General features: G+C 31.2%; 1 protein-coding gene across 1 annotated transcript in view; it reads left to right on the forward strand.

Annotated features, from left to right (window-relative positions):
- Positions 1–15,000, forward strand: part of LOC145261966 (uncharacterized) — a 620,004-nt gene that overhangs the window by 75,004 nt on the left and 530,000 nt on the right. The window contains exons 4-5 of the mRNA XM_080119795.1: positions 3,099–3,224; positions 8,284–8,409. Of these exons, the coding sequence (XP_079975921.1) occupies positions 3,099–3,224; positions 8,284–8,409 (252 nt within the window). The remainder of the gene's footprint in view (positions 1–3,098; positions 3,225–8,283; positions 8,410–15,000) is intronic.

Genomic DNA, 15,000 nt, shown 5'->3' on the forward strand with positions numbered 1-15,000 from the left:
ATGATAATAAAAAAAAAAAAAAAAAAAGCAATCAGACAACCAAGCCGTGGCTACCGAGAGAATAAGGCTAGTAAACGGAAGAATCACGTGACGCATGACGTAACAGCATATACCAATAAAACTTTCAAACGTTGAATTTTGTATACCTTATCGAATAATAATTTTTTGTAAATCTTAATTTACAGAGTTTAATTTGTATTCTCATATATTTTACCTATATATATATATATATATATATATATATATATATATATGTATATATATATATATATATATATATATATATATATATATATATATATATAGTCTTTGAAGTTTTTAACATTTGAAACCACACAAAAAATTATTTTTTATCATTCATCAAAAAAAACATCTAGTCAGTAAGTCATTTAATCACCTGCAATCACTGCATCAACTCTCAAATTTACTATAATACCAATTTAATATATATATATATATATATATATATATATATATATATATATATATATAATTTAAATAAATGTTTGGAGGTACAAAACTTATACATAGAATTTAATAAAATATGCGGAAATTTCGAGAGCTCTTTCGGCTGTCATCTTTTCAGGAAAAAATCGATATCAAGCAAAACAATATTATTGGCGAAATTAAAGAGTACTAAGAGGAATTCGGATGAGCCAAGAATTAAGAAACAAAAACCATTAAAAAAAAGATATTAACCTGTATATACAGCGTTTAAAAGGGACTAAAAATTGGCACAGCGAGGACCCCCCCCCCACCCCCCAAAAAAAACAAAAAAAAAAAACGAGAGAAAAAGAGGTCAAATTCCCTCAAGAGAAATAACGCTTTTGTTGTCTTCTTTGGCCGGCATAAAGAAGGTTTTCGAACCGCAATAGAGGTAGACTTCAAAATCTTGAAATGATTTTTGGAGTCTGCTTTGTGTAATACCTCTAACCATTCTATTTTATATTTATCGGCACAGCATGGATTGTCACCCAAATGGTGGCCAATAGTAGAGTCCAAGGCTACAGAAGGAGGGAGACTACCAGATTTTACCTTCCCCTGTCTGATTTTTGATGGAACGACCTGGTTTATACCTGTTAGCAAATGCAAAAATTTTCGCCCGACATAACCAGCATCGTACTGGCATTTAAATTGATAAGCAATATTACTATTTTGGGTGTAGGGCAAACTATCTTTCCGAAAAAAAAAGGAAAAGTAGGTCTCGTAGTGTATACCAAACGCAAGGATACAGAGTAGAAGCACTTAGAAACACTTTTAACAATCTGTTTAGACAATTTAATATTCTTGTCCCCTATTCAGGGTAGTTTTAAATAAACCGGACACTTCGCAGGTCCAAACTTTTTAGAGGATATAAAATCATCAATCTTCTTGTCAATGCAATCATTATTAAGGTCAAATGGATAATCATTATTGATAAATATTTCTCTGATCTTATCAAGTTCGGAGTCTAATCTGTAAGGTGAACATATGAGAGCTCTATGTACCAGCGTATGGTATACTCTACGAGACCTGCTTTTCCTTCTTTTCTCTTTTTTAAAAAAAATAATATTAAATAAGTTAAATTTAAGCATAATCATATTCGTTATTTTTTCAATATATTAAAAAAGTTTTCCATTATTTTTTCAAAAAGATCTCATTCATTATCGCTTTGTTCGACTGCTCGAAATATCTTGCTTGCTTTGCCTATCTTGCATGACGTCATTTTTAAGTTAACAAGCCTTGTCTCACGGTGTAGTGTCCAGGCACGACCAGTGATTGCTGCTAGTTATATATTCAAGCAATCTCGGCACGTAAACAAAACGGATTGAGTCACACTATTCAGCCATGAAAGTTATATGTAGTTGAGTGTTTATTTTTGGCAAAACCTCAAATTTACCCAAAAAGAAAAAAATAAAGAAATAGATTTCATATAATTTTTACGGCTGATTATTGTAACTAAATCCATTTGTAGTCTTAATATCGTTTACACAAGTTTGTATATTACTGATAAAATACTAAGTAGAAATTCAGTTATAAGTGATACTCGTTTGGAGGTTGAAGGTTCAATACTCGGTGTGGGTGATACTAAGAATACAATTGCAAATTATTTAAGAATTCTACCCAGGTCGGAGGTTACATTAACCGAAATGTTATGTGAATAACACCGAGAATGCAGAGAATAGTCTGAATAATCAAAATAATGCAAATTATCAACCCTTATCTAAAAAAATAATTTATTAGTAAAAAGATTGCTTGGTTAAAACAAAAAAAAAAACGAAGCAAATAAGTCTATTTATTCTTGTTTTAATAATTGAAAAACATAAAAACGAATATTTTATTCATCAAATTTTGTAAAAATGTCAGTTTAAATTAAACTGGTTATAGGTACAGTGAACACGGAAGAGAATATAGATGCTTACCTCCTGTAAAATATTGGTGCTTATTGTGAAGTTTCTCTTACTGAATTATATATCTGGCTGGGCACAGTATGGCCTTGATGAAATCGATTGGAATTCCCCTTTAATCATGTAAATAACACGATTTAAAAAAAATCTGTAGATCACTGACCAAGCAGAATCAAATACCCAGCTACCATATGAAATACTACAAGGTATCCTAAAATACACCATTTATTTTGAAAATAAATCAGCATCAAAATAGACAATTAATTTTGGGGCATCTTGTATTAAGGTCTAAAGTAGAAAATACGGCTGATATAATTTTATATATTGGAATTGGTCAAATGTATAAAAAGTCAATGATAATAATAAACATTTTATTTATGAAATAATGCTTGTATTATTATTATTGCCATTGTTAAATATTTAGACATTTTTGTGGCTCGATATTAGATTATAAACTGTTATTTGATCAGTATCAGCTTGGTGATCTACTCGAAGTGACCTGATGATGTTCAGCTATTCAAAAACCTCAAATGAACCCAGATATGTATTATTTAGACTACTCAGGCTACTATTCTTCCTATTTTTTTATTTTATTTTATTTTTTTACTATTCTTACAATTCTTATATAAAAAATATCAGTAAAACTAGTTATAGACTTAAAATAGTAACAATATTAATTTGAATCATTTTTCCTTGTAACTTTCTTTTCAGACATCGATGAGTGTAAGCGATACAGGAAGGCGTGCCGTGGTGGAAAATGTTTTAATACGGTTGGATCTTATGTTTGCCGTTGCAATAGACATTTTAGACTCAGTGCTGATAAGTCTCGCTGTCATGGTAAGCAATATTTTATTTATTTGTTCTTTATTAAACCACTAGTTTTTATCTGCCCCTTGAGTAGTGTTGGTACAACATCTAGATATGTAAATTTCTATCTAGCTTTATAGCTAGTATAATGACAAGCTAGCCAGAACTAGTGCTAAGCCAGTAGTGGAAGAAAGAAAGGGTTTGTTTTTAAAAGTTTTATTGGAGTTAATCGATGTTCATTGTGTTCAGTACTTAGATGGGTAATCATTTGGAATTACTTGGTGCCGTATGCAAGCACTTCGTCAAGATGTATAAATGGAAACTTTCATTGCTAGACATTATAACCGGTGACAGTCTAGTGTTTCGTTGTCTTCATTAACTAAAGCAGATTTCCAATGGAGAAACCCGACAATTGTTGATTCATTGGAATAGATCTTCTTTGCAGCTTTTCCGAGGATCCGACAAACAATATCAAAGACGGACTATGTGTGTTTCTCTGATTGGACCGATGTTACAACCCCAGAGAAGTGTCATTTGTTCCTTTCTGTTATAAATGTTACATGTCTCTTGTTAAACTGTATCTGTTGTCGTAAGTGTTAAACACGCATCAATTCAATGAACGACAGAAAAACTAGATAGACGAACACGCATATATACATACGTCATATAGATGACTGTGACGCGTGTATACAAACGTATATACACTCTGTATAGATACATTCATTAAAGAACATTGTATACCACTAGACGATGCACGAGTTTAGACACATGTATACAAGGTGGAACGATAAATTTGTCGCCCTTAAGAAAACAACACTACAGCTTTATTGTAAAACTTTTATTGCAAAATCATGAATTCAAGTAACTTAATTATGTAGTAGAGCTGAGATCTATTCAATGTAGCCGTCTTCAGCTTCAATCACTGCCTTACGGATACGGCTCCGAAACTGGAAGCATGCTTTTTCCACAAGCACAGACTGGAACTCGGCGAATACTCGGCAGCTGGTCGTGATCAGGCTGGCTTTGGTGTTGTGTAAGGCCGTGTTGGTGATGTTTTCGACGTATGACCATACCAAGTAGTCTAGTGGGTTTAGGACGGAGAAGGAGGGGGGCAGTTAGAGAAGTTGCAAAGTTGTAGTACTCCTTCTGAAGCCAAGCCTGGATCTCTTTGAACTTGTGGGCTGGTGCCAAGCTCTGCTGCCATGCTCAGGGTCTGCCAGTGGCCATCTGATTGCACCAGGGGATCACCACACTCTTCAGCACATCCAGGTACACTTTGGTGTTGACTTTCAAGCCGACTTTGAAAATGTGAGATAGCATAATGTAGCCCTCATCTGAAACCACACCAAAGACCATAATCATGGCCGGAAACTTTGTTTTCATCACTCTGGGCACGTCCCTGTTATTCATGGCAATCCAGCGATGCATTTTGAGGATGCTGGCAATGATCATGTTGTCATAACTTGGATCAGTAGAGAGCATGAATTTTACAGCGGTGCATCTCTGATCTCGCTCGTTGAACATTGTGTCACTTTCAGAAGGCTCCTATCGCTCTTGGGATTTGTACACAACTGGCTAACTAGTAGATGGTCCGCAAAAAAAAAAAAAATAAAAATAAAACAGTTCTCATCACACAGAAATGAAATCATGTCGTCTGTTCCAGGGCGATAATTTTATCCCCCCCCCCTGTACATATATACAAAAGACATACGTTTATAACATATACTTCCCCAATATACAACAAATGGTGCTTTGGAACCGATTAGGTTCGAAATTGGTACACTGAGTTCGTCAGTCCGCATCAGTTTCCATTTTGAAATTTTTCTTTTTATAAATGTTTGCAGGTTGAATTTCTATGATTTTTTTGTTGTTATTATTGTTGTTGTTGTTAGCACTGATAATCTCCTCATGATTCTTGGTGTGAGTCGACTCGAAGACAAATAAAAACGTGTTTAGAAAGAAAAAGCAAAAAAAAAAAAATATTATCTTCGATGAGTAGTAATAACTAAAAGAGGTTTTAAAGTATTCGTTGTGCGTCGAAATAAACATCTTTTGAATATCAAAGCCATTAAACGATTATTCTTAATGCTGTTTGATTGTATTCATCGGATATTTTGTTTGCTTGCCTATATGATTAATCCATTAAGAAAAAAAAAAAAACTATATTATTGGAATGGCTAGAATATTGTGAATATCCAGAAATGAAAACGAAAAAAAAAAAAAGAAAAAAAAAAAAGAAAAAAGAAAACCACAAAGCTGAAAACATGTGATACCATCGACGCACCCCCTTTATCAAGAGTGTCAGGAAGTAAAAGAAAAAGAGAAAATAAGTTTATCAGCAAAACAAAGGTATAGAAAGTTGTTCACCGAGGAACACAAAGAGAACTAAAATAGGATTGTTAATCAAGGTGTGGCAGTGATTTGGGACAAAAGGACCGGACAAACATCTGAAAGCATTTGAAGTATTTAGTTATTTTTTTTCGTAGACCTCTATTAAACATATATCCCAAACATATGAGTGAAGCCTCCTATTTTTTTAACAAAAACAAACAAACAAACAAACTATTTTTTAACACAAAAACTAAAATGTTGAAAAGCTACGAAAACTGGAGTGGTACTATTAAAACGAGCGAACTTTCGTACTCCACAGTTTGTTTTTCTACAAAGTCACCACCATTCTAAATGTACTATTGCCAACCTCTTTTGATGCCTCGTTTGTAAAAGTCTGGAGCGCGCTTTGTCACCCACATCTATGTCGCCACTCGGAAATCGACGAACCCATCTCCTAACTGTACTGATATCAACTGCATCCTTTGTAAACGTTTAACAGGTGCCGGTGAATGGTCATCGGTTCAATTGTTTTCTACATGGAGGAATTCAATGACGCGTCTCTGTTTCTGACGCATGCCAATGACAGGGGTTAGTGATGAGAGTTTTAGGTAATGAATGCATACGTTCAGTCATCATAACAATGCAATTTGCAATTTCGTCTGATCCATTAGAGAGGAAAAGAAGAAGGGGTATCACTTTTGGAACTTCCCCGCATCTATCATGGTAACCAAAACTAAAACCAAGTAGAATTAACACGCGTGTTTGCAGCTGACAGAATTTTAAGTAAAACAGTGTGATACCGTGGGAAATATAAAAGACAATAATTTGTATTTTTTCAGGTATTCAGCAAATCCAGATACACTTTGGTGTTGGCTTTCAAGCCGACTTCGAAGATGTGACGTGGCATGATGTGACTCTCATCTGAAACCACACCAAAAACCATAACCATGACTGGAAACTTTGTTTTCATCACCCTGGGCACGTCTGTGTTATTCGTAGCGATCCAGCGGTGCATTTTGAGGATGCTAGCAATGATCATGCTGTCTTGGATCAGTAGAGAGCATGAGTTGTACAGCGGCGCATCTCCGATCTCGCTCGTTGAACACTGTGTCACTTTCAGACATAATATAAGGCTCCTATCGCTCTTGGGATTTGTACACAACTGGCCAACTAACTGTAGATGGTCTGCAACAAAAAAAAAAAAAAAAGAAAAAAAGAAGAAATCCAGTTTTCATCACACGGAGTGAAATCATATCGCCTTTATATCATTCTATCCTATGCATATATACAAGAGACACACATACATAATATATGCTTTCCCAATATACAACAAGAAGATCAAAGTGTAGTATCTGTTCTTCAGATGCTGCATTTCAATTTCTTGTTCTCTGTCAGTGGAGGAGAAATCGTTCACGACTGAGACAATTTTTATTTTTGTTCCTTTTCTCCACGTTAAAAAACGACCCTGGTGTCTAACTCTGTCCCGTGGGGAGACATTGTAAATAGGAGCAAGTGGTGATTTGGAACCGATTAAGTTCGAATTTGTTACACTAAGTTCGTCAGTCCGTATCAGTTTCCATTTTGAAAATTTTCTTTTTATAAATGTTTGCAGGTTGAGTTTACGTGATTTTGTTGTTGTTGTTGTCGTTGTTGGCACTGCATGAGACCTTCGTGGGAAACGTCCAATGACTGAATTATCGATACTCTCTAACTCATTTCAGGTAAAATTTAGGGGGAAAGCATAGCATCGATGGCCGGCATTGGTACACTACACTGCAAGTAACGTTCTCTATAGCATGATTCCAAGTGTCAAAATGATAGCAGGACAGACCCTAACACAAATACGTAACCACAATTCACAACTCGTTTACAAACTGTCATCACTAAACATCTTGTCAAAATTTAACAGTCTTTCTAAAAAACAAAAAGGAATTTGTAATTGATTGTGATGGGTAGGGATGGGTGTGAATTAGCATATTTCAGCGTCTATGAAGATTATTCTGAACTAAGAGTACTGTAGGGGAAGGAAAAGAATATCTAGTTCTAAGATCCATATTTTTTTCTTATTGTGTTCTCGTTAACACAGAATAATTTCTTTTAACTGTAGAAGTCATTGCCAAATTATTATACAAGTCACACCATTTGAGCATGAAAAGGACGATAAAATACAGCAAAAAATAAAATAAATAAAAAAAAATAAAAAGCAAAACAACAAAAAGTACATGCAAGCTAAAAATATATAATTAAAAAGGGGTGTTAATTGTAAACTATTTCTACATAGTCATTTAAAAGAGGAGTCAACCAGTGATAAATTGGAGTTTTTCCAACGCCCCCATATAGTGTTTTTTTTTGGGTTTTTTTATGAATCTCTCAAAAGTTGTATCATTTGGAATTATCTCCCCTTGTCCTTCAAACTATTTACAAAAATGGCATCAAGAAATGGTTAATCGTCGTTTATCCATGAAATTTTTTTTTTTTTAAATAAAACTACCTGATCATTTTACGTGATTTTTACCGTACAATATTTTATTTCTGTCACAAAATAAAAAATCGTAAAGGTTTTTCTTTATTTTTTGGCCCTTTCATGAGGGGGTGATGGATTATAAACTTTGACTGAAAAAAGTGTTTCTACAGGTATATTTGTTGTTTTTCTTTTATCTTCACAGATACCACATAGAAAGTTTTTTTTTTAATAAAGACGTTTTTGTGCGTTGCTACATGAATGAAAAACTTCGATTTTGTTTTTTATATTCGGCAGATATCGATGAATGTAAAGAGAACAACGGTGGATGCAGTATGGGCTGTGTGAACTTGATTGGTTCCTTTAAGTGTAGCTGCCCGGAGAAAGCTTATCAGTTGGCAGATGACGGATTCACTTGTCTCGGTAAGAATTTTTTTTATTATATATATATATATATATATATATATATATATATATATATATATATATATATATAAGTTAATGTAGGTTATACATTAAATAGGTTAGGTTACTTTGCTTATACATAAAAAAAAATTTGAGGTTATGGAAGGCAAAACATTGCAGAGGTGTAATGGATAGATACACACTTAAGCAAATTAAGATATATAACTGTGGAATCAGCTATGCAAATTCACCTCTATTGATCCCCCATATTTGCATATATATAAATATATACATATGTATATGAATATATATATATATATATATGTATATGTGTGAGTATGCAAATATATATATAAATATATACATATGTATTTATACACGTGTGTGTATATATATACATATGTGTGTACATATACACATATGTGTGTATATATATATATATATATACATAGGAATATATATACAAATGTTTATATATATACATATCTAATATATATATATATACATATGTATATATACACATATAGGGATGTGCATATGTATATATATACATATGTATGTATATATATATACATATGTATGTATATATATACATATGTATGTATATATATACATATGTATGTATATATATACATATGTATGTATATATATACATATGTATGCATATATACATATGTATGTATATATATACATATGTAGTATATATATACATATGTATGTATATATGTATATGTATACATATGTATGTATATATGTATATGTATACATGTATATGTATATATTTATATATATATGTATCTATATACATATGTATATATATATATACATATGTATATATATACATATGTATATATATGCATATGTGTATATATACATATTTATATACATATGTGTATATATATACATATTTATATACATATGTGTATATATATACATATTTATATACATATGTGTATATATATATACATATGTATATATATATATGTATATATATATACATATATATATATGTATATATATACATATATGTACATATGTATATATATACACACACATATGTATATATTTACGTACATATGTATATATATATATATATACATGTGTGTACATATACATGTGTATGCGCACACATTTGCATATATATGTATATGTGTATATATGTATAGGTGTATGTATTTACATATGTATATGTGTGTATGTATACATATGTAAACTGTCTCAATTGTTTTACTGCAGATTAGTAAAATATCAATATTTCACTAAATATTCGTCGGAACAAATGAAAATTTTACCATCAATGGGCTGCTTTAAGGTTAGTTTTTTACAAAATTTTATTCAAATTCGAGCTATATTTACGAAGTTATGGCATTTTATCAATTATTAAGGAAATTGTACTGTCTATCACTTTATTGTAGATCTCCTAAAATGCCAAAAAATCAGACGATTAAAGGTTCTCAAAAAGCAAATGATATTTGCTGTACTCGCAGAAGAATCGTCCATCAAAGATTAAGCCATGGCGTTGGAAAGGGATCCAAGAACCATTGGCCCTATTCTTGAACAACTCGAACAAAACATCCAGAAAAATAAGGGGACATTTCAGATCGTGATATTCGGAAAATTCGTAGGGAAGACAACCGAAACAGAAACAGCACCAGTGTTTCTGTTTTTGAAAAAGCCGGAATCGCTCCAGGATCCAGGCAGTCCTGATACAATGTGTTGAATGAGACCACAAGGAATATTAAGCCTCTTCCTAGACCTCCATCGAGCAAACAACATAGAGAAAAACGAATGGCTTCGGCACAGAATAACATGAGGCCCATGCTACTCTTGATGGTTCGAATAGATGGACCAAAGTTTGAAATCTGAACGGCACTCCGACCCGTTACAGAGTTCATCGCCAACAAGGAGGTGGAGGCATCATGTTTTGGGCGAGAATCATTGGGGATAAGTTGGTTAGGCCATGCCGAGTGCCAACGGATGTAAAGCTTACTAGCAATTCCTATACGGCATTTTTGGATAATCATTTGTTGACATGACCAGATGACCTACCATTGTCATGCCGCTTTCAGATGGTTTTTATACATGACAATGTACCATCCTATTCTGCTTGGGGCGACTGCAGCCTTCATTGAATCTATGGGATTCGTTGGGGAAACTTTCATGATCTGACCACCGTGTCCTCAAGACCTTAACCCCATTGAATATCTTTTGTCAATATTAAAAAGAGAAGTTTATGAGAGAGGAGAGCAATTTACTTCAAAGGATGCCTTGTAGAGGAACATAGTTGACGTTGCTAGAGCCATAACTCCTTTTAAGATACAAACATTTGACTTCCTCACTGGACAAAAGGTTGTTTTAAGTTATTGAAAAAGAAAAATGGTGGATATGTCGATAAATAATTTATATGACGCTTATACCTAGGGTACGTTTTTGTTTTTGACGGGAAAATAAATTAAAAATAAAGTAAAAGTAAAGTTCGTAAAATAAGACACTGCCATTGTATTTTTGCTCTAAAACAACATTTTAAGAAACCTGCAATAAAGCGATGGACAGTGGAAATTCTTCAATAAAGAATAAAATATTATAACTTCGTGAATATCGCACGGATTTTAATAAAAATTTTTGGAAAAAATACCCTTAAAGCAGTCGTTTGGTGAAATAATTTTCATTTTTGTGACGTATATTTAGTAAAATATTAATATTTTACTAATCTGCAATAAAGTGATTGACGCAGTACACACACACACACACACACACACACACATATTTATTTATGTATATATATGCATTTATGTATTTATATATATTTATATATATATATATATATGTATTTATATATATATGTATGTATATGTATGTATATATATATATGTATTTTTATATATATATATATATCTGTATTTTTATATATATAAATGTATTTATATGTATGAATATGTATATATATATATATATATATATATATATACATATGTATATATATATATATATACATATGTATATATAAATATACATATGTATATATATGCATGGGTATATATTAATACATATGTATGTATATATGTATATATATATGTTGCATATATATGTATATATACATATGTGTGTATATATATGTATATACATATATATATATGTTGCATATATATGTATATATACATATGTGTGTATATATATGTATATACATATATATATATGCATACATATATGTATATACATATATATATACATATGTTATATATATATATACATATTTATGTATATAGATACATATATATATGTATATGTATGTATATATGTATATATATGTGTGTATATATGTATATATACATATATATATGTATATATATGTATATATGCATATATATACATATATACATATATATATATGCATATGTATGTATGTATATATGCATGTAGATATATGTATATATACATACAAATATATATGTATATATATATGTATATATACATATATATATGTATATATACAAATATATATTTATATATATACATACAACTATATATATATTCATATATATATGTGTATATCTATATACATAAAAATATAATTCTTGGTTCGTTCAAAGTCCATAAAACCATATTTCTACATCACCAATTTAATTGAAATTTTCAGAAAATTTATCTGTAAAGTCAAGGAATGTTTGCATGTTATTAAGATAAATTAAGATCGTTAAGATCGCAAATTATAAAAATATATTAAATAAAATAAAAATATTTTTCGTAACTGCGAGACTGTCCGCCATTTCATTTCTGGTAGAAATGAGCCTTTCACATGCAACACACATTGACGACTTTCGAATTAGAACATTTAACTATCTAATTAATAGATGGGTAAAAAAAAAAATCCCTATTTTTTAAATTATATATATATATATATATATATATAATTTTTGTACTTTAACCTTATAATTGAATAAAAAACATATGATAAAACTTTAATTAAACTTGGAAATACGATTTAAAAAATAGCGCGTATCGGTAAGTGCACTAGCACCATTTGTTTATCTTAATTTTTTATTTTTAAAAGCTTTCCGGGCGAAGCCTACCTAAAATAAATTTGTCTAATTCTTATTTCTTATGTTATTGGAAAAAAAAAGAAAGTAAATATGAAGAATTACTCCACACTCGAAAATTCTTTTAAAATTACCACTCTAAATAGGTTTTCCGGGTCGCTGAAAACGAAAATAGCGTTTATAATTAAGGCAAACGAGTAGTTTTCCAGATATGAAGAAATATTAGTTTAAATGTGGAGGATCACTTTTCCATAGTAATTTAACGTAAAATGATCACCCACTTTATGCCCACGATTTTTTTTTTGAGGGGGTGAAGCTTTCTTTCTACCCTTGGAAAATCCTTTAAAATTACCTGTTTAAATTGCAAAATACAAAAGAAATCAAACAAAAATCTTTTTAGCCAAGAAACACTCAGAAAAATTTTAAAAAATAGCATCCATTTTTTTCTATCGAATTCATTTGCTGTTTTTATTGAAAACTATTTTCTCCCGGATTTGATGAAATTTCTCCTGGATTTTTGATAAAATTTTCCATAAAGGGCCGTGCGTCTCATGTTCGTATATAACAAAAAATGGTTTTGTATATTTTGGTGTGCTAAAAACGAATCTGCAAACCGTTTCTGTCGCAAAAAAATAGTTTTTATGATATGAAGAAATTACTTTTTCGAAAAGTAGGCGATCACTTTTCCATGTAAATTTAACTTAAAATAAGCACCCACTTTCTAGCCACCTGAGAGAGGGGGGTGGGATTTTTCCCCATGTTTATTGGCTAAACAGCTTTTGTTTATGCTCACGCGTAGCATAAACGAAGGCTACGGCTGTGAAATGGAAAAAAAAACCCAGAGTTCAGGGGTTATTACCATGCAAAAGAAATCAAACAAAAAACTTTTTAGCCAAGAAACACACAGAAAAATACCCCTCTCTCAGGTGGTCAGAAAATGGGTGCTCATTCTAAGTTAAATTTACATTGAAAAGTTATCACCCCCTTTTCGAAAAAGTAATTTCTTCATACCATGCAAACTTTCTTTTTGCGACGGAAACGGTTTGCAGATTCGTTTTTAGTACACCGAAATCTACAATAAAATATTTCGTTATATACGGGCCTTAAAGTAAAATAATATCGGATTTTTTGAGTAGATTTGCCGTTTAGTTGTACAAATATCCTCAAACCAGGTAATCACTAAAAGGGACTCTTAGAAATCGTCACCTGTATCGGGCAAAAGTTTAAAAACCACTGATTATATGTCAGCCTACGTCACAGTAACATATATTGAGTGAGTTCCTAACAGTAGTTTGTATAGTTTTTTAGTTTAAACTCATTTTCCCAAAATTTCCCCAAACTTAACATGTTGGATACAGTCTGCCGCCATTTGTATTTTTCAAATATACCGATAAACACTGCATGTTTTTGAACCGATTAAACATTATACATTACATAAAAACACTACAATCTTATCCAGTTAGGTAGAACATTAACTTTTCTTGCCTTTGATAACATTTATTTGTTATATATTTATTTTTTGAAAACTTCTTTGTATCTGTGTTTAGTAATACAAATCCTTTTGAATTAATGTAACGTTTAGTCGGCTTGAAAAACAGTGTTTATCGGTGTATTTGAAAGCTACAAATGGTGGCGTACACTGTTCATTACTTTAAGTTAGAGAAAGTGAGTTAAAACTAAAAAACTATACAAAATACTGTCAGAAACCCACCGATTATGTCAGCCTATGTCATGGTAACATATATTTGGTGGGGTTTTGACACTGTATTGTATAGTTTTTAGTCTTCAACTTACTTTCCCAGACTTAACGTATTCAACAGAGTCTGCAACCATTTCTGTTTTCCGAGCCGATTAAACATTTTACATTACATAAAAACACTAAACAATTATCCAGTTAGGTAGAAACATGACTTACCTTACCTTTGCTTTCATTTATTTGTTTTTGGACAACTTTTTCGAATCTGTGTATAGTAACCCCCCCCCCATCACTCAAATATCAATTACTAACTCACATTTTTGTATACAGAAAACAAAAAAAAATAAAAAAAACATTTAGCGTTTCAACATTTTTGCTACGTTCAGCGTTATCCACTGATTATTGGTCGAGCCCAACCCATGATTGACTGTAATCTCGAGGATCAAATTCTGCAAGAGTACCATTTTTTTTTCATTTTCGCTTTTTTTTTTTTTTTTTTTTCTTTTTTTTACTTTTTGGAGTGGATTGCTGTACTAAGAATATAAGAAAGATGCATTTTCTCTTTTTATTAGAATTTTCCATTACACCAAACTGAGCCACAGCAACGCGTAGCAGGGTACAGCTAGTATATATATATATATATATATATCTATATATATATATATATATATATATATATATATATATATATATATATATATATATGTACTAGCATTTCAGCCCGTGTAAGCTGAGCAAAAAACAAAAAAAAACAAAAAAAAAAGGTCAATTTTTAAAAACTTTTACCCCATTATGACCTCTTAACATTTATTGTTTCGGGCTCAAATAAAGTTATTAAGTTAGATCCATGTCCAAGGAACCTATATCTTAAATTTC

The sequence above is a fragment of the Euprymna scolopes genome, chromosome 3 (assembly GCF_053919585.1).
Source record: "Euprymna scolopes isolate OS-2025 chromosome 3, ASM5391958v1, whole genome shotgun sequence".
In the NCBI taxonomy this organism is placed as follows: Eukaryota; Metazoa; Mollusca; class Cephalopoda; order Sepiida; family Sepiolidae; genus Euprymna; species Euprymna scolopes.